The 20,530-nt window shown below is 50.8% G+C and overlaps 1 protein-coding gene across 2 annotated transcripts in view; it reads right to left on the minus strand.

The window, feature by feature from the left end:
• Positions 1 to 3,001: 3,001 nt before the first annotated feature.
• The window catches only part of SLIT3 (slit guidance ligand 3), a 589,038-nt gene continuing 571,509 nt past the window's right edge, over positions 3,002 to 20,530 (minus strand). Inside the window, exons 32-36 of one of the 2 annotated variants that reach the window (XM_059417324.1) lie at positions 19,411 to 19,541; positions 10,997 to 11,151; positions 9,526 to 9,811; positions 8,581 to 8,786; positions 3,002 to 6,266 (exon numbers count right to left, since the gene is read on the minus strand). In XM_059417324.1, the coding sequence (XP_059273307.1) occupies positions 6,253 to 6,266; positions 8,581 to 8,786; positions 9,526 to 9,811; positions 10,997 to 11,151; positions 19,411 to 19,541 (792 nt within the window). In that variant the 3' untranslated portion in view covers positions 3,002 to 6,252. Of the gene's footprint in view, positions 6,267 to 6,542; positions 7,038 to 8,580; positions 8,787 to 9,525; positions 9,812 to 10,996; positions 11,152 to 19,410; positions 19,542 to 20,530 lie in introns of those variants that run through there. The other variant, XM_059417323.1, reaches the window with a different exon arrangement.

Here is a 20,530-nt window from a genome sequence, read left to right on the forward strand (position 1 = left end):
AGGCCTGTCAGAGACAGTGACTCTGCTGGCAGTGACTCTGCTCGGATTATTGGAAAAAAGCCCTTTTCTCCTGGACTTGAAATTAGTAGTATGTACTACTTTGATTATGCAATGGCTGAGAGTCACTTTGCCAACTCCCCAGGAGGGCCTTCCTGAGAATGAAGCCCATGCAGAAGAAAGCCAAGTATGTGTGAGAGACCCAGAGCCGTTATGACCTTGTATGAGCTCTAGGATATGCACATCTCTGTCTGATGAAGTGAGAACTATCTTAGATTTTCCAATGACTTGAGCCAACATATTCTTCTTGTGGCTTAATCTGAATTGCTTTTTGCCACTTATAATTTTTAGAGATTTATGCCATCCTTGGATGTATTGCCATCCTCAATTTTTAGAAGGGGAATCCGAAACTCACAGTGATATTTCCAAAGTCAAACAGCCAAATAGGGGAGAGAATGTGGAGCTCCTTAGGGCCAGTGGAGTTGGAGCCAGATGGAGGCCTGCTTACTTATCACTTAGACCTTCCTCACTTACCATTTAGACCTTCCTCCAGTCCTGCTCTCAAGGCTGCCTCACCTCTAGTACCCCTGCAAACATGGACATTTGCAAGGTCTATTTACAGAGCTCTGGTCAGGTGCTGAGAGCCTCTCCTATCCCTGCAGCAATTTCCAAGATTATTTTGAGTGAGCAAGGTTACTCTGACAATGAGTTAATCCTGCCATCTTTACTGGGAGTTTGTCCAACATCCCTTATCCCATCTTAGAGTCGGGCTGCTTATGACTTTTGACCTATACTTTCTGCACTCACCTTTGACATTCCATAGACACATCCACAGTCCTCATGTTTTGATTTGATAACTTTCACTGTTCTTCCTGTAGGAGCCTAGCTGAAGGGTAGAGTTCCAGGAAATAGAAACCTCATTTTTTTAAAATCTTATTTTGCCAGTGGCAGGTCCAAAGATGAATGCCTCCTGCTCCACCATATTTTATATCTTTCACCTAAGCATAACAAGTCCATAATCCATTGTTCTGCACCCGTTTGCCATGATTGTAGTAAGGACAGAGTGGCAAAGGAAGCATGATGGTAGCACCTCATTGCTGGAAATTGTCGCAGCCCATTTCCCATCGATAATTGTGTTCTAAATACAAGGACAGACCACCAGCCTGCTATGTATTTGCACCAAGGGACCAGGTTCCCCTGAGGAGGCCACTATTCATTGCCTATTGAGCACTTTCACCCTCTTCTTCATTTATAAATGATTCCATTCAGGTCTTGCAGGAAGGATCTGCAACCCAGACAGGGTTTCTCAATCTTAAGACTACTGATCCCTTCCTTGGCGGGCTGCTGCTTTGTTGTGGAGGCTGTCTTGTGCATGCTCGCAGCATCCCAGGCACTCCCCCTGCCCTAGTCAAACAATCAAAACTGTCTTTAGGCATTGCCACATGCCTCCTTTGGTGGCAAAATCTCTCCCAGTTGAGAAACTCTGCAGTTAACACAGAAGGGAATTTGACAGGATCCCTGGGAGAAGGGGCTACTTGGTCTAAGCTTGGAAGGTGGAGGCTATTGGTTCCTGGCCAGCAGCTCCTCCTGGCAGAGATGCTCGGGCAGCCTGGTCTAGGAGGCATCAGCACAAAATCTACTCCCCACTTCCATCTTAGATTCTTTGACACAGAAAGCTTTGAAGCTAATATTAAGGGCATCTTAATGGAGGCTCAGTGCCTCCCACCCCGGCCTGTGTGGCCATGTCTTGCTCTGGAAATACCACGGGAAGAAGGAACAACAGGCCTGGGTGCTTTTCCAACACTTGGTGCATCTGCTGCCTCCCATTGTCTTGCTCCCAATGGTGTTCTTCACAGAAGTGCAGGGCTATCTGCTAGGAAAGCAAAAGTGACCTTTAGTCAGCTGGTGGTGGCCTCCAGACCTATGGCATTCTTCATTTAGAAAGGCCATGTGCTCCCAAGGATTCCTCAGGGCTGGGAAGCTGAAGGGTGACTTCTTCCTTCACCTACAATCCCACTCTTTGTGCTTGCTCACCCACGTCTTCGCCTCTGGCCTCCTAAGATGCTTGGGCTCTCACTCAGATTCCAACTGCATGGGGCCAGTTATCTAGTAAGTACTGTGGGGTCAGGCTTCCTCTTTATGTTTCTTGGTACTTCACCTGTCCCCAGGTCCCAGTTCTTCAGAGAAGCTTTCCTTGATTTCACCATGGAAAGTACCCCCAGCTCTTTGGTCCTATCAACTCGGGTGTGTGTGTTTAATATTATATGATGTCTTTACTTATTTGTTTGACACTCAATTGAAAGTTAAGTTCCAGGGGCACCTGGGTGGCTCAGTGGGTTAAGCCTCTGCCTTTAGCTTAGGTCATGATCCCAGGGTCCTGGGATCAAGCCCTGCATCGGGCTCTCTGCTCAGAAGGGAGCCTGCTTCCTCCCCTCTCTCTCTGCCTGCCTCTTTGCCTACTTGTGATCTCTCTGTCAAATAAACAAATAAAATCTTTAAAAAAATGTTAAGTTCCAGGAGAACAAGGACTTTGTCTTGATCATCTTTGTGTTGTCCTCAATGCCTAGATGAGGACTAGCACATAGTAGATGTTGAATAAATGCTTGGGAAGGAATGAATAAAAGAGGGGGTTTAATTAGGCATTAGAGTGCCCAGGACCAGTCTTCTTCCACATCTTACTGAATGTTCTCTGCCCTGGAGTGGCTTCTTCCCCTGTGCCCCTTGGCACCCAGTCTGTGACCATACAAATCACACACCCTGCAGACCTCAAGCCATGTGTTGGGCCTTCTCCCCCATGTCTCTAGAGACCTCTGAATCCTTTTTTCCACACTTCATGTTTCAGGAGACCAATTATTTTCATTAACTCCACACCAGACTTGTCCAAACCCCATGAATGTAGTAATCTTTGCCCCAGGGAGTGAAGGTCAGGAATAAAAATAAAACACACACCCAGGGAGAAGGGCTGAGTTTGTGGTATTCATAAGAACATCACATAGCTCAGCTCTCCTGTGACTCATTCATTTATTTTAATGATATCAGATAATGACAGTCTGTTGAATCAAAAAATGCACATTATTTATCCCATAATGGTGAAGTGGCACTATAACACTGTTTTATAAAAACCATCTTAAAAGTTTTTTTTTTTTGTTTTTGTTTTTGTTTTTTTTTCCCTTAGAACCTATTGTAGAATTAGAGAAATAAGCTTTGCCAAGTGCCCTACTCTGTCTTTGCTTGTTCTGGCTAGGGGGCGTCTCTTACCCACTTTCCCCAAGTGTTTCCTTTGGTACCGTCTAATCCAGACTGGAACATATGGATAAGTGCCCCCCAAACCCGGCACTGCCCCAGCTTCCCAGCCATCACCCATCTGTTGTGGGGAAAGGATACTTTTCTGGCCACCTAGAAGGTATCACAGGGTCTGTATCAACCTTCACTCTCCCTGTGCTCACAGTGGAGCTGCAGGAAGAATGATGGCCTGGGTAGACACCTGAGTCTGTTCCTGCCTGTGGTGTTAATTTGTTGGATGATCTTGGTCTCTGGTTTAGACACTCCCTTTCTCTGATTCTCAGGTTTATCCCTCACCACGGATTCCTTGAGCTCTGATACCTGTGAGTTTTGAGGGGCAGGTTCACTTAGGCTAGAGGCTTCTCCTCCCAGCAAAGGTGGTGGGGGGCTGCTTGGCCGTAGGGCTCAATCTGATGGAAGCTTTGTATCTGGTGGAAGGCGAGGTTAGCTCCATCCCACGCCTGGCCATTCCCAGGTTCCTAAGGGTCATTCTGGGGGATTTCCTCTTTCCCTGGCCCCAGGAAATCTCCCTCTCTTTCCTTGCCCCTCTGTCCCTTATCCTATCCTCTTTCTGAAGCATTAGACTCCGGTTCCCTTCTGAAATTGAAAACGCAAAGCCATCTTCTCCATGGGGCCTGTTGGCATGTCAATCACAGCAACAACCAAGCAGTAACAGCTTACATGAAAGATTTTTAGTTTACACTTTACAAAGAGCTTTTAAATACATCATCTCATAACCACTTTAGGGTCCCTTGGTTGAGTCAAAGGGATTCTTCCTTCCCCTGAATCCTGCTCAGGAGGAAACAGAGCCCAAGCCCCCTTTCACATATGCCCGTCCCCACACGCAAACACCGAACCATACTTTTAAGCATGCAAGTTACCTGACTGACCTCTTCCTGCTCTGGGGGACTAGAATTAAGCTGTTGAAATAAGAACATTTTAATCTGCATTTGTTAGAGAAACTTCCTTTTGGGGAGCATTTTCTTAATCTTGGATTAGGCATTTCATAAAGTCAGGGCTTGTAAAATTGAGGGGAAGTCTCAAAATTACCCTCAAGCCCCACTAAGACCCTGGTTGACTGCAGCTGGGCTTGGGAGTAGGTGCAGGACATGGCTGGCAGAGGCAGGGCTTGGATTCCTTGGGGGTGGCAGAGGGAAAGCTGGCAGCCTGTTAAGTCTTCCCAGAAAGTCAGGGACCCTGGGGCATGGCTCTCAAGACGGCAGGCTGAGTGGGCTCATGTCGCATGGAGAGAGGCTAGCTGGGGGTGTTGGTGGTAGAAGAAGCCTAGGGTTTACCTGTGTGAGTGAGGTGGACTGAAGGCATGAGGGATGGGGAACGGTACTGGGGAGATCTCAGCATACCCCTTTTAGGACTCTGGAGCTACCGCAAAGACTTTTGGGACCTATCTGGAAAGCAGCATTGTTTAGCTACAACAAACTCAAGTGAACAACTGGTAAAGCCCCCAGAGCCATTTTGGGTGGCAGAGTGCTCTCTCCTCTTCCAAGACTGTCTCATCTTTGCCACCAGTTCTCTTCCTAAAACAGACCTTGTCTTACTAGTCCCCTGCTTAAAAACCCGGCTGGGTCCGTGTTCTAGCCTGCCATACTTGGCTCTGACTGCTTGAACCCTTGCCTGAAGTTCCTCCATCTTATTTCTCCCTCCTTTCCCCTCCTCCTGGTCGTCCCTTTCTTCCTTCTGTTGTCCCCCCACCATCCCTTCTTTCCTTTTCTCCTTCCCTCCTTGTTTGCCACTTGCCTTGTGCTCTTCCGTCTCCCTTTTCTGCCTCTCTCTTGATTCTTGGACCCTTTGGCCCACTGTTGGTCCTCACAGAACCACTAGGCTCCTCTGGGGGAGCTCCTCTGGGGAAGCTCCATCCTGGAAGGTCCTCTGAGTTCCACATCGCCCTCCCTCACACTGCTGCAGGGGAGGCTCCCAAGGGGCAGGAGGGATGAGTGAGAGACAAGGCACTGGGCTGAGCAGTTGAGACCCTGAGCGCCTGTACTAGTCTGAGGGAGCTGACAGACAGGGGCAAATCTCCATTGGGTGAGCTGCCTTTGCTCACATCCCCTGATCTATAACTCTGTCTAGAAGCTTTCTGGATACTGGGGGAACAGAACCAGACTGAAACACAAGCAGGAAAAATAGTAGTAAAGAACATCTACTTTCTTTTCCTGGTAGGGCTTGTCTGATGAGCTACCTGTGAATTTCTTATGGTTATGCTATTTAGAGAAGGAACCCAGAGCTTTGAGTCTGGCTCCTCTACTTATCAGATATATAGCTTCAGGCCAGATACAGAGCTTGAGAGAGGCGTGTCTGTCTGTGAAATGGGGCCATATGGCTTTACCCTTCTTAAGGGAGCAGGAATCGCACAGAGCAGGGATGGCACAGATGAAAACAGGTGCAGCACCGATATGTGTTGGAAAGTGTTGCAGATGGGCAGGGCGTTGTGATGACAGCTCATGAGGGTGGTCTGGAGGATCAGGTGGCAGAGGCTTGTTTGTCCCATAGCCAGATTCTCCCAGCACTTTCCAGAGTTGGACATCTACCAGGGCTGTGGGCAGTCTGGGCTCCTGGCCTTCCTCATCCCCCTAGCCCTGGCTGCCTGTTCCTCTAGTCCTGCATTCCAATGTGAAATGGGCTGGAGAGAAAAGGATGGTTCAGAACTTTCAAAGGAAGGGCCAGTGGATGGGGCCTGAGGAGATGTCATTGACCCCTTCCATTGACTCACCTGGAGAGGGGCAGGGAAAGAGGCGGTGTTTTAAAATTTGGCAAAGCAGGCTCAGATGAAGCCTGTGGCAGAGTTTCCAACAACCCTGTAGTGGCAGGGAGGGCCAGCCAGGAGGGAGAAGGGGGGTCTGCAGGAGGTTTCAGAACCTGCTGGTGGCCTGGGGCAGGTGGGAGCAGCGACTGTGAGGCGGAGGTGGCCAGGGTGCAGCGGCTTTTCCTGGAAGGATGGCCTTCGGCAACCAGGACTTAAAAGCTGGGTGCTTTTAGGGAAGAAAAAGAGAGTCATTAAAAGTAAGAAGAAACAAAGAAAAATCTTTTCCTTCTCTTCCTCTTATCATTCCTTTTCCTGAGCTCAGTAAGCAGGTCTTGGTTTCTGCTGACACGATACTGTTTCATCAGCATAAAAACTTCCTTCTTTCTTCTCCGACAGGCTATCACTTCTTTATTCTTATCCTTTTGTTTTAAAAAATTTTTATTAGTCTTTTTTCTTAAAAATTTTAACAGCTGTTTATAAAAACCACAACAAATACACAGGACTTGGTAAAAATAACTCACTATATGGTACATATACTCAGACGGTGTGATATTTATATAATAAAAGATGAAAATAGTCACTTTCCATAATAAAAATAAGTTCTATTTTTTGTTTATTTTACAATATACTTAATATTCTCTTCTTCTGCTTTCTCTCCAGCTTCTACTTCTTCACCTCAAATCTTAAGGGGGTCCCACATGGCTGTCCCAGCCCCACGAAGCTGGAGTCTGAGTGGTGGGGGGGCAGGTGGGCAGTCGGCCTTAGGAACATGGGCGGCAGCCGCACTCGAGGTGTCTCTCCACCTCCTCGACGAATGAGGAGCCGTCGGTGCACTGGAAGACGTATTTCCGCCGCTTGCTGCGGGTGGGTTGACAGCACTGGGGCCCACAGCCCCCACGACATTCCATGATGGGCACTTTGGAGGCCGTGGCACATGAGGCATAGCCCTTCTGGCGGCGGATCACCTCTCGGACCACCTCCCCCAGGCATGGGTTCTCTGCAGGGGACAGAAGAGGCCAGGTCAGGGCCTGGGTGGTACAGATGACCGGCCGGGGGCCATTCCTGGGCCGGCTGTCCGCGAACCTTGGTCGCCTGAAGACCCTTTGTACTTCACGCGTTCTTCCACCTGCCTGTCCACATGCAGCTGTTGCACAAATACGGAGTGCTTCTTCTGCGCCTACCTTGCTGCTAGATTTACAACTAAGGCCTGAGCATTTCCTGGTGACAAAAGCAGGCCCTGTCCTTTCCTTCAAGGAACTCAGACACCACAGTAGATGTGGCCAAGTAGTAGGCTACAGGCTAAATCCTGGCCCCAGATTTTGATTGTGCCACCTAGACTTAGAAACCAAATTAAAGGTCACCATTAAAAACCCCACAAGATCAATTAAATACTGGGATTTCTGGCTTTGCCAAAAACCAGGAAGTCTCTAGTTTTGCCCCGTGCCCACTGGTATAGATTGAGATACTAATTCTCTCCTCCCCGAAGTGAATGCGTGGTAAGAATAAACTGAGATGGGGGCTACAGACCTGAACAGCGCAAGGCGTTGGATGTAGCCCAGGGCTGTGTCTGGGGGACCTGCCGTGGAGGGGGGAGCTGAATGAGGAGTTAATGAGCCCCGATAACAGCCTGAATCTTCCACGCCCAGCCAAACTCTCTGTGTGGACACTAGGAGGAGGTCTAAAGCAAGGCCCCGAGGAGAAGGAGGAGCTTAGACCCCCAGCCCTGCAGCCTGGTCAAGACACTGGTCATCCCTGAGCCACTCTCCTCGTCTGGAAGACGGTGACCCATTTCCCTGTTCTTCTTACTGCTCACAGGTTATGAGCCTCAGGGGAGACTGAAGGAGAAAGGTTTCTATTCATTTTAATGAATTTTGGTAAGCATGATGTAACAAGCTCTTAATTAAAAAAAAAATTACACATTAGTGCCTGTGTGTACAATGCGGGGTGGTGGGCGAGAGCCCATGTGGCAATATGGTCATTGGGGAATCTGTTGACAGGAGTGTGAATGCTATTTTTTGACAAGTTTTCTGTTAAATCTCAGATTATTTCAAAATATATTTCTAAATAAAAAATTTCAAAACTTGGTCTGTTTTGCTTGAATAGTATTGCAACTAGGTATAAATGTGAGAGTGCTTTAGAGACCGAGGGGTCTGCCTAGAAATCTGGGCCCAGGGAGGAAGACTTCTTTTTTACCATGCAGGAAAAAAAAGCCCTCCTGGGGGAGGTAGATTTGAATTTTAATAACAGTTCAGTTTTAATTTCCCTGTTTTTGAGCTTATTTCAAAATGAACAAATTCCACGGGTCAAGGTCACGGAGGAGGGGAAGGAGGAGGGCTTGGATCCCCGGGGTTTGTGGGGCTAGTTACACCGCAGTGGACAACTGCTTCAGAGAGGGAGGGTGTTCCCACATTTTCACGATGAAGGTGCAAGAGCACGCAGCCTCTGGGCGGGAACTGGACTGTTGGCAGTCTGGATCCACGGTCTAGCTCTGCCTCCCATGGCCGCCTCCAGTCCCCCTCCCCTGCGCACAGTGAACCCACCTTGCTCGCAGTGCTCCCCACTAAAGCCAGGCTGGCACAGGCAGAAGGGCTCCCCTCGATCGGAGAAATGGCATTGTCCCTGGTGACACTTGAAGGCAGAACAGGCGTTGGAGTCATTCTTGTGATCACACGTGGCCCCGCTATAGCCTTCTGCACACTTGCACACGTACGAGGTCCCAGCTGGCACACATTTCCCGCGGTTGCAGCTGTTGGCAGAGGACAGAATGAGAAAGGGGAAGGCAGAGCACTGCAGAGGTTTTCTCTGTCCACCACAGCCAAGGCCCAGGCTCAGAGTGGGTCCTTGTAGGTCTTCTCCATCCCATAGTCTGCCCTCTGCTAGCTCAGGGGCTGAGCAGCAGCATCCGACCTGCTGGAGGCTCAGATCGTGCCAAGTCAGCTGCCAGCTGTGGCCACGAGGCTGGCTGGCTTGCCAACTCCCCTCTCCAAGTGGCAGGTACTTGCTCTGAAGCAGCTAAGCGTTCTCTAAATGTTGTAATTGCTCTGGCAGCTTAATTGATAACATCACTAGTGTACATCCCCTCCCCCCAGCACCTCCCACCCACCTGCAGCAGTGCCAGGCAAGGGGATAAGTGCTTTACACCTGACATCATTCTTACCTTCTACAATCCCCTCTCCTCTGCGGCTTTGATGCTGCACATAGTCTTACCCACATCTCTGAGATGGAGACACTGATGCTGAAACTCACCGTCATTCCACTTGACGGAGATAGGTGCTCTCAGCAAGGCCCTCACACATGGTCTCTAAGGGGGGGCCTGCTGTGGGCTGTGTGAGCTCTTGCCCGCTGGAGCAGTCACACTGACGTGGGTTCTGGGGACCGTCTGACCACAGTCCTTCCAGCTTTCCTCAGTGCCGCTTTTTGGGCAGGGAAGGGCTACAGGCAGGGACTGAGTCCGTGTGGAGAGCCCGGGCTCGCAGGGCACTGACCTGTGGCCCAGACAGGGGTCCCGGACTTCGTGGTCGCACAGCGGGCCGGTCCAGCCCGGGTGGCACTCGCACACCACGCTGTCCTTCTCCACGGAGCGGCACAGGCCATGCTTGCACACGGTGCAGGACTTGCAGCCGGGGGACACTCCCAGGGCTTGCGGCGGGAGGGCCTTGAAGTCTTGCAGCTCGTTGTTAATGCGCACCTCGTGGATGCAGCCGTGGAAGCCGCCCAGCGGCCGGTCTGTGCCCTGGCGCAGGGCCGAGAGGCCCGTGGAGGTGGGGATGCCTGTGGGAGGGGTGCCAGGAGAGCTGCCTGAAGACCTTCCCCTGCCCACCAGCCCCTCCGAGCCTGAAGGAGGGCTCGGGGTGCTCAGAGTTGAGTACTCACAGCTCTGACCATCTGCTGTTCAGATGGAGGGAAGGGACCGAAGCTGGGGCCCACAGCCACACGAGGGCTCCTAGCCTTTGTCCTGTACTTGAACTCTTTAAAAAACGTCAATTTGCTGCCATCATTTTAAGTATAGAAAATTCCCCCCCCCCAACCCTTATTTCAAACTTCTTTAGAAATAGAAGGTCTGGCTTGCCACAGGGCCACACCTGCTGGACAGAGGAGGACCACCCCCTCCAGGCAGGGGACAGAGGGTGTATCCCATTCCTCTGATGTCCCCACCAGACCTCGGCTCCACAGAACATAGGGTGGGAGAGCTAGAGTTTGGGAGATAAGGGGTTTTGGGGAGCAGCCTTGCTCTTTGGAACTTCGGGGATTTCCAGTGGGGGAGAAACTATGTCCCTTCTGGGACTGCTCTTGATGGAAGGCTTTCTCTGGGCCCCTGGCACCTGGATCAGCTGTGAACAGAACAGATTCCTGAGCCTTCCAGAGGGGTCTCCTCGGCAGGGAGGCCTTGGGAATCTCTTTGTTGCACAAGCTGCTCTGGTGACTTTTTTTCTTTTGCACATAACCCTTTGAGGATTACAGGCCCTGGGCCGTATTTCAGGCCCAGGCTCTGCCAGACAGATGGCTACTTCCTTTTTGGCCTTGTATGACCTTCATCTCAAACGTGTACTACATAACGTCACCTGAGCCCCACAGTGTTTGACGTGGTGGCAGAGCAGAGGGAATGTGACCTGAAGTCTGTGGATGCTAGGGCCTGGATTTGACCTCCCGTCTCCTCCCACCCCTTTCCACCTTCACCTTTCCCCACCATCCCCATCATCTTTGTCTCCTGAACCACTTGTAGTTCCCCAGAAGGGGCCTATATTTTCTCCTTCTCCTCCTCGCCATGATCTGCCTATTTACCCTTTAGGGTAATCAGCTTGGTTGTCACTACCTCCAGGAAGCCTTTCCTGATATGCTTTGGCAGTGGATGGTGAGATCAGGGGAACCCCGGGCAGTAGGCCGGGGTGGGTGCCCAAGCACAGAGGGTGGGTGGGAGGGGGAGGTGATGGGGATGGGAGAGGAAAAGGGCCTTACCTCCAAGGTAGAGGGGGCTGTTGATGCCTACTGCCGGCTGCTTCTGGAGCTTTCCCAGGCTCTTGGGGGCTCCTTTATCCACCACCAGGTTCAGGGTCTGGTTTAGCATCACCAGCTCCACACTGTGAAACTGCCCATCATTCACGGTCTCCACACTGGGCAGGAGAGAAGGGGCGAGAATCAGAGGGTTTGCTGGGTGCCTCCCACAGCCAGGCACTGGCCCATGAACTTGGCCAGCATCCCGAGCATTTTGTATTTTTCATTTGGAAATAACTTCAAACTTAAATAAGTTGCAAAAGTAGAAACAGTACAGAGAATACTTCTTAAACCCATAGATTCTCCTATTAGCCCCACTTGCTTTATCATGAATTTTCTGTCTCCATACCCATCTATCTCCATAGACATGCATACACACAGATGTACATACATATATACACTGAATCCTTTAAAAGTTGCATACCTTTCCCTTATCCCAAAATGCCTCAGTGTGCATTTCCTAAGGACATGGATATTCTCTTACAGAAGCAAGCTGCAATTTTCAACTTTGGTAAATTTAACATTGGTAACATACTTGTATCTACTCAGGCTGGATTTTAATTTTTCAGTGGATCCACTAGTATCTTTATAGCACTTTCCCCCCTTTCCAGTACAAGAGCTAGTCTACGGCCATGTCATGCATTCAGTTATATTATTTGCATTTCTTTCTTGAATTTTATAGAGTTAAGCAGACTCATCCTCAGACCGCCTTCTCAATATTTGCTCTAGGGTATGCCACATGTTAATAATGTTAAAACATTATTAACATGTTTTTCTTCAGTTGCTCCATTTCCCCCATAAGCATCAGTAAGGATATAAAGCTAGCATTGTTCTAAGGACTCCTGCCCAGGAAAAGAATATTTCAGGGTGATTTATATTTTTCCTAGTACGGATGAAAAATAAAGGCTCTCAATTAAAGTGTCAATAGTTTGTGGCATCTAATTCATCTCCTGCACCTCCGGCAGTCTGCTGACCATACGTGGATTAGAACACCGCACAACACTGCTTCACATGTTTACAGCATTACAGAAACAAGGAAAGAGGGGTGCCTGGGGGTGCTCAGTCAGTTAAGCGTCTGCCTTCGGCTTAGGTCATGATCTCAGGGTCCTGGGACCAAGCCCTGCGTCAGGCTCCCTGCTCAGCAGAGTCTGCTGCTCCCTCTGCTCCCACCATAGGTAATCTCTCTCCCCCCTCATAAATAAACAGATAGATAAATAGATAGTTAAAATCTTTAAAAAAGAGAAGGAGACAGAAGGTCAGGGAGGTCAAATAATGCTTCCAGGTCCCCACAACTAGAGCAGGACTGTACACTGAGGTCCATCTAGCTTTAAAGCCCACACATACGCTCCTCTCCCGTGTTGCCTCCCTTAGTCCCAGCAGCCCTCAGTGAGGGCTCAGGAGGGAAGTGCAAGAGCCAGGCATCGTGCTGAATGGCTCTCCGCTCTTTTTGGACCCTCACCATCATTCTGTCAAGTGACATCAGATACCCCATTTCACAGATCAGACCAATGAGGCCCAGAGAGGTGAAAGGATTTGTCTGAAGTCATTCAGCTAATATGTTCCAAAAAGAGAATGCATAGGCAAAATTTTGACCCCAAAGTTCTGCTCTTTCTGCTATTTGATCCTTGGTCGGGGCTGGGAGGGAGCCTTGAGCGCAGGTGACAGGCATGTGGAAATACTGTACTCTTTCTCTGAGCGCTCAAGTGGAGAAGGAGCCTCCACATTCACCACCGCCATCCGACTGGAGAGGCTGCCTCCTCAGCCCTTTTCGACTGAAGGGAGTTTCAGCAGAGAGATGAGGAAAATACTTGGGGGAAGAGAGGCTCACGTGGGGTGGAGAAAGCGGAGACTGTCCTAGCCCCTTCCTTGGCGGCCCCGTGACCACTCAGAACCCCTCTGCTCTCCGTCTCCTCATCTGTAACAGGGGGAGGACAACCTGACAGAATTAGCGTGATGAGCGAATCAGAGGAGGTACTTGAAGGTGCTTTACAGATTGTAAATCACTGGGAAAATGTGACCATCATCAGTAGCATTGGCTGGTCCGTTAACAGCAGCAGGAACCCACCATTGCCTGCAAACTAGCGGCTCCTGCTCTCATGCTGATGATCTCTGGGAGAAAGGGCTGGTTGAGGGGGATGTGCAGGGGTGCAGGACCCCCCCAAACCCATCATGACCGTTCTCTTGCCTCCCAGCCATCCACCCTCCGTCCGTCATCTGCCCTTGCAGCCGTCCGTCTCCCACCCACTGGGTGTCTGCTCTGAGCCCCACTGTCCCAGGAGCTAGAGATCGGCGGCCAACAGGACAGACACTCACAGAGCCCACGCTTCCTCAGCCTTCCCCAAACCAAACGACCAATATGTCAGCGTACCGGTAGGTCCAGAAATAGGGCAACAGGGGTGGAGCGGTAGCTGAGTCCACTGGAGGATCTCATTTGTGATGGGGAGCCAGGAAGTTAGAAGAAGATGGAGCTGTTCAATTCCAGTAGCTTCTAACTGCTCTAAGTAGTGAACTGAGGAAAAGGCTGAGACCTGTGCTCCCGAAGATGAGTTGATGGTGGGTTGGGGGGAATGAGGCCCGTGTGTGGAGACTACAAGCTTCCGACCTGGAGTCCTAACGCAGCTTTTAAACATACATGCAAACAAACAGCTTTTAAACAAACATACAGCTGTGTCCCCAGACCATCTGGCAAACTGACGTTGTCCTGAATGAGCTCCCCATCCCCGAGCCATGTGACTAACGCTGGGCAGCCACCTGTCAGAGACGGAGCTGTAGAGAGGCCATGGCTCTGGGTGGGTGGTCTTGGCATTCCCTTCTGACCAAAATTCAGGGAGTCTGAGGCGGCTGTTATAAACACACAGACACAGTGAACAAACACACGCCACTAACCCCTTCCTGGCCGCTTGCTTCCTTCCTGGGCTCCACGTGCTGGCCCAGGCCCTGGCATGCCTTCGCTGAGGGCCCCAGCCTGGAGACAGTGGTTTGGTAGGAGCCGCAGGAGCAGAGAGGACGTGAGGCCACCCCCGCCCCTGCCCCTGAGTAACTGCTAGGCTCCCCAGTGCCCTAGCCATTTGAGTCTGTGGAAGGCCTCCTCTGATTCCCACAAGGGGAGTCATAGGCAGGCTCCTTCCTCTGGCTATAGTCTTCTGCTAGGTCATGCTCGGGTGTTGGAGAGATCTGCTCTCACATGGGCCTTCCAATTGAGGTACCTTGGGCAAATCCCACCACTCTGTAGACCTGAGGTTCCATTTCCACACTCCAGCAATGGCACAGAGGTCGACCTCACCATGCTCGGATGGACAGCACATGGTTCCTGATACCTAGCAAGCATTCAAAGGTAGAATGATGATCTCCCCCACCCTGACCCTGGGCTTGGAGTTGGGTGTGGCAGGAGGGACCGAGTCGGGGAGCAGGTTCATGGACCCTAGAAGAGCTCTTCTACCTTCCAGCGGCCCAGGGCTTTTGGTTTCTGTTTCCGCTGGCTAATAACCATCTCTGAGGAAGGCACTCATGAGCCCCATTTTACAGGGAAGGAACCAAGGACACATTGCTAGGAGGTGGGAGAAGTGAGGTTCAAAGTCAGGACTTGTTCCAAATCCAAAGCTCCCATAACCTGTGCCAGTAGGGGCTCCTGGGTTAATAGGATGCCTTCCTGGTACATCTCTGTTAGGGTTTCCTGGAGGTGATGCCTAAAGCCAGTGGTTTTCAGACTGCAGGTCCCTGGAGGTTTGGGGTAGGTGGTGCTCCAGGTTCTGATTATCCACCACCATCTCATAAATCAGGATGGCTCCATTTCCTCTCACTGTTTTCTCCTTGGTAATCTTGGCCCTTGAAGTAAATGAGAAAAATGGCTCTGCTGCTCTCAGAAAAAAGGGTGGGGTAAAACAGACAAAACCCCCAAAAAGCAACCTGAAACTATCTGCTGTTAACTCTAAAAGAAAGGATCCTACTAAGTTTCCAAGCCCCATTAATTAGTCTCCTGGAGAGAGATATAGGGATTACAGGGGAGACAACTGGGCTCAAGAGTCTTCCTCAGTAGCCACTGGGCCAGAGGCACCAGCACCACGTGGGAGGTGGAGAGCCGTGGGCATGTCCGAGCTAGCTGGGTGGCTCCTGTCTGGGAACGGCAGGAGGACATTTCGAGTTCTACTTCCTCCCTCCCTCTTCCGTTCTTCCTTCCTTCCTTCCTTCCCTGCATTTCTCCCTCCCCGCCTCCTTCCTTCCTCCTCCTTTCTCCCCTCCCTTCTTTCCTTCATCCATCCTTCCTGCCTGCCTCCCCTCCCTCTGCATTTTTTAAAGTAGGCTCCTTGCCAAGTTGGACTCACAACCCAGAGATCAAGACCCGAGCTGAGATAGAGACCTGAGCTGAGATTAAGAGTCAGGTGTTTAATTGACTGAGCCACCCAGGCGCCGCCTCTTCTGCTTTTAATACCAATAGCAGGCACATGCTCTGTGCTACTCTGTGCTAAGCACTTGACCTGCATTCTCTAATAACCCCCAGAGGAGAGGTACAATTTTTTTTTTTCCATTTTAGAGATGAGGCCTAAGGCTCAGAGACTTAAGGTGTCCAGTTCACAGTCTTAAAGTGGAAGTGGTGGAGGCAAGACTGAAACCCAGGATCCCAAGCCACAGGACCCTACTCCACCATGAAATGAATCATCATCATTCCTCCAGGTACTGGGCATGTTCACCTGGATGCTGTTGTAGCCACTAGGTGGCGATAGAGCCTCACAGGACCAAATCGTCCCTGGGAGTTCCGTTAATTGGTAGCGGGAGACATCAAGACCAGGAGGCAGAGACACCAGCCCCCTGCCCTGCCCCCCAACTCCTGGACTGTGTCTGCATGGTCTTTCTCTCTCTCTCTCTTGTCCTGGCCGTTATGCCCCAGCATGGTGGAAAAGTGGGTTCTGGTGGGAACCTGACCTGGATTTGACTCTCTGTTCCGCCACTTTGCTGGCTTGTGTGCTACCGGGCCAAAGACTTCATCTGCGCATTATGCAGCTCATCCCTAAAATAAAAGTGATGACACTTGCCCGGGACTTGTGCGGAGGGACAAGGGAGAAAAAGACCTTGGCAGTGGATGGGACTATGGTAATTAAGACTCAGGGAGCCTGCACTGTGGGCTAAACAGAGTTGTCTTGTGGCCCACATTTAAACACTGAGCTATTTCACATAGAAAGCCCGGGTTTCTAGCTTCTCTTAATGATCTACATTCCCACAAGGCAGCATCTGCTGGAGCTGAGGTCAGCAGTCCCTTTGGACAAAGCCTCTGCTCTCCAGGCTACCACAGTCCACTTTCCCAAGTCTGTTACCTTACTTGGCCCCTTGGCCTCGCTGGTAGGAAATAATGCCCGAATTCCCTCTGACAAGTCTCAGAACTCAGCAATAGCGCAGCCTGTTCCCATTCTGGGGCAGGTAGGGGCTCAGACAGGCTTTACTGTGTGTTTGCCCTAGAGCCTAGGGTAGGACCTTGAAGTACAGCACCCCCACCTGTGACTACAGCTGGGCAGATGAAAAAAAATCAGGCACCCCCATGAAAGCGGCCCAGAAAGCAGCTGCTCCAAGCCTACAAATCCCTGCTGGGGGTGCTAACTTCTCATTCTCACTCTGGGGGCTGTCCATGGGGCCTCAGTGGGCAAAATTTTGCAAGCTGCCAATTCCCCTGATTAAATCAGCTTTGGTTTGACACCCTGGCCCTGAGGCTGAGGAGGCCTTCCTAGGTGGCCAGAGGTCACCACAGTGACTCTGGGCTCTGCATTAACTACAGCCCCTAAGCATGGCTTCTGTGCATGCAGACGGGGTCTGGGAGACACTGTCTCCCCCTGCCCAGGGCCTTCTCACTTCTCCGCCTGTGGAAATGCTTGTCAGCTCCAGTTCCAGCCTGAGCTCAAATGTTACCTCTTCCTCCAGGAGCCTTCTCCGGTTCTTTGAACAGAAATGTCTGCTCCTTCGATGTCCCCTAGCATGTACCAATGTCTTCTGGGAGACCTATTCAATTCTGCTTCTGTGACTATTGCTTGTTTCTACACCTGCCTTCTTTTCTGGATTGTGTTTTGTTTAACTCTGTGTTGCCCATACCTAGTCCAGGGCCCGGCCCACATAAGGCATCTGGGAGATATTTACTGAGTGAAAGAGCACACTGCTGGGGCACAGTGGGTGCTGCCTCCGAGAAGCCTAGAAACAAACCCATTTTAAATACAGGATTTCTGGAGACTTGGGTCCTTTAGGACTGTGAGTGGCAGGACACTAAGGGTCTGTCCCTAGGCTTGGCACGCAGACCTAGACATGGGCATCCTTTATTGGGTTTGTCCCAGGGGTAAGAGAAAGAGCCTGGGGTCTCCCCGGAGCCCTGCACTAACCCTCAGCCCACTGGCTCCCTGACAAGGGCTGTAGGAGAGAATTCTCTAGCTTCCCATTTCATTCCTCACATCCTGAGTCAGGCATTAGCAAAAGGTTCCAGCATTCTCACCGCAACATGATCCCTTAAGAGCTCATGTCAGTGTGGGGCATGGGCTCCCAGCTCCGGACAGAGCCCAACCTCTCCTGAGGTGTTCTTTTGCAACACTTCTGTCTGAGACATGCCCAAGTCAAGGCTCAGTTTGTCAAACACCTTCGCACCCCCAGCCCTCAACAACACCCCCAAAAATGCATCCTGCGATTATGTACAGTGCACAGGGGAGGAAAGAGACGTTTCCAGAGTGTGTGAAAGAGCACTTTACTGGAGCACCACCAGTCCTGCCACAGAGAAGACTGTTTGGAAACAAACCCGTTTTAAATATAGGCTTTCAGATGTGTCTGACACCACAGGCCCATGACCATGACCAGTGGCTCCAAGAACACAGACGTTGGGAGCCCCTGACTCTAAGGGAACTCTTGAGGCCATTGAGGTGAGTTCCTTCTTCTGGTGTCCATTGTAGCCCACTGTCCTAACCTGCCTGGGATTCCCTCCACCCACCCTCTGCTGTGCACCTTCTGTCTGGTCCAGCCCTTTGAGCTGTCCCTTAGGCTGGTCTTTGCTCTTCTCCTGGCCGGCTCGCCCACCTACTCTCCCGGCTCATGTAAACTCCACCCTTTCTTCAAGACCCATCACAAAAGGCTCTTCCTCCAGGAAAGCTTCCTGTGTAAGCTGCCACTTCAAGACTTATGCATTGAAATCACCTGGAGGCTCCTTAAAACTGATGGCTGGGCCCTAGCCCAGAGCTTGTCAGTAGGTGTGGGGTGAGGTCTGAAAACGGGCATGTCTGACAAGTTTCTGGCTGCTGCTGCTCTGGGACCCCACTTTGAGAACCACTGGTTTAAACCAATGGTTTTCAGCTGGGCTTGTTGGGAGTTGTTTTGGGGGCCTTCATGAGAGTAAGTATGAGGGAAGAAACTTTGCCCCCTCTCAGCCCTGACAGGGGACAGTTTTGCTTCGGTGTATTTAATATTTTGATTTCAGTATAGAGTTGTGACTGCATAACTGAGTTAGCTCCTGGGAAAAAAGTCTGTAAACTGCTAGCCATCCCCAATCCCAGTGAACGTGCGCCTGCCTCTAGAGGGGAAGGCTGGCCTCCAGATGTGGTCTCTCTCATATACGTGCTTTCCCCCCAAGAAATGTCTCTCCTGCCACCGGCAGTTTTTATGTGATTTTAGGTGTAACACAAATATTTCTCATTTTAATGGTGATTTTTGTAATAATTACAAAAATAGAACTAAAATAACTTATTAGTTTAGTATTTATTTTACTGAGGAGTAGAAAAAAAACTAACACTGAACTAGCATATCTGTGATTTCACCAATGATATGACTTAAGATGAAGCTGAAAGGGAAGAGGTCGCGGATTTAAAAGCTGATGTAAAGCGGCCTGCTATGGAACAGGACAGCTGATGCGCCGTATTTTTATAGTTTTACAGAAAAATCAGGGTGACTGTTGGAAAGACTGAAGTTTAGGGAAAAACCATCCTTCAGAACAGTTTGAAAGTCACTTAAGGAAGAGTCCTGCTCTCTCGTGCTCTGGGATGTCTTCCCCTTGAGTTGCAAGCTAATCTCCCCCTGTTTTCTTTCTTAAACTAATAAAAGATTAGGATGACATTTTGAAAAGGGCAGCTCATTAAGCAGCCTCATCCGCATTGGCGCAGGAGCTCCTGCACAGTAGCCAGCTGGCCATTTATCTTATGGTAATGAGGTGTCATCTCCCCGCGGGGGTCGGCCTTCCTCTTCCTCCAGCGTCCTGCCTCTTCGTCCAGCATAGCCCCTCCCCCCCCCCCCCCCCCCCCCCCGGAGCTGGGGGGGGGGGAAGGGGGGGGGGGGGCGTGGGGCGGGCAGGGAGGAGAGGCTTCAGAGCGGCCCCTGGCTTCTCCTCTAGGGGTTCGTGCCTTGACAGGTGGCGCTGTGGTTCCTACCTGTACACCGTGGTGGGTGGGGAGCTCAGACTGTCATAGACAAGCCTCACGTGGCCCTGGTACAGCTCCAGCGCCAGGGGGTCGTTGTCTCCCTTGTAGAGAAGGATGCCATTGTCCTTGTCCGTGGCCACCTGGAGAGAGGCATGTGGGTTAGGGCTCCCCTGAGGCCTGGCCTCCCCAACCCCACCCTCACAGAGACCTCTTGCAGCGGGCATCTTCTGGATGAACCCCAGATCTGAATCCACGTTCGCATTTCCTCCTCTGTCTAGTCTGGGAGTTTCCCAGAGCACAGATACTTACCCTCCAGCAAGTGCGGATGGAGCAATTCAATTCAGTAACTATTTACTGAGGACCCACTATGTGCCACTTTATGTACAGGAACATTAGGTTATTATGTATAAGATATATATACATATACATAAGTATATAACATATATAGAATATATAATCACGTATTTTATTGTGTGTGCGGGTGGTGGGGGTGGGGTCAGGAGCCTTGAGTGCTAATTGCCTCTCTCACCAGCACACAATGTGATCCCACCCAAATCCTCGCTCCCCTCCGGGCCTCAGTCTCTCTGTATAAAGTATGATAATAATCATGAACAAAATGCTAACAATGACCATTGCATTCAGTGTTTACCATGAGCGAGGCACTGTGTTAAGAGTCATCTGGGGAGTTTTTAAAAACACCTGTGTCTAGGCTTTACCCCAAATCAACTCCAGATGAATCTCTGGGGGGCAGGGCCCAGGCAAAGATAATTGTAGGAGTTCTACAGGTGATTCTAGTGGTGCCAGGGCTGAGAGGCCCTGGTTTCAGAGGCTGCTGCCCAGAGGGCACTGTGCTGCAGGGATGGGATCCTCTGACCAGCCTGTCTGCTCCCACCACCTAGCACAAGTGCAGCCTGAAGGACTGGAAACGGAGCAGATGGTCTGATGGGACCTCTGGATGTCTGTGGTGCGGGCTAACCGGGACCCAACATTCAGGTGCCTGGGTCCGTGGGACAGAGAGGGGAAGGCAGGAGGGCAAGGAGGAGAATGCAGGAGAGGCGGACGGTAGCCAGAGCCGCCTCCTTGTGAGTGCCCAGGGTCAACCCTCATCTCAGAGGCCTGCCGGCTGCAC

Source organism: Mustela nigripes, chromosome 12 (assembly GCF_022355385.1).
Source record: "Mustela nigripes isolate SB6536 chromosome 12, MUSNIG.SB6536, whole genome shotgun sequence".
NCBI lineage: Eukaryota > Metazoa > Chordata > Mammalia > Carnivora > Mustelidae > Mustela > Mustela nigripes.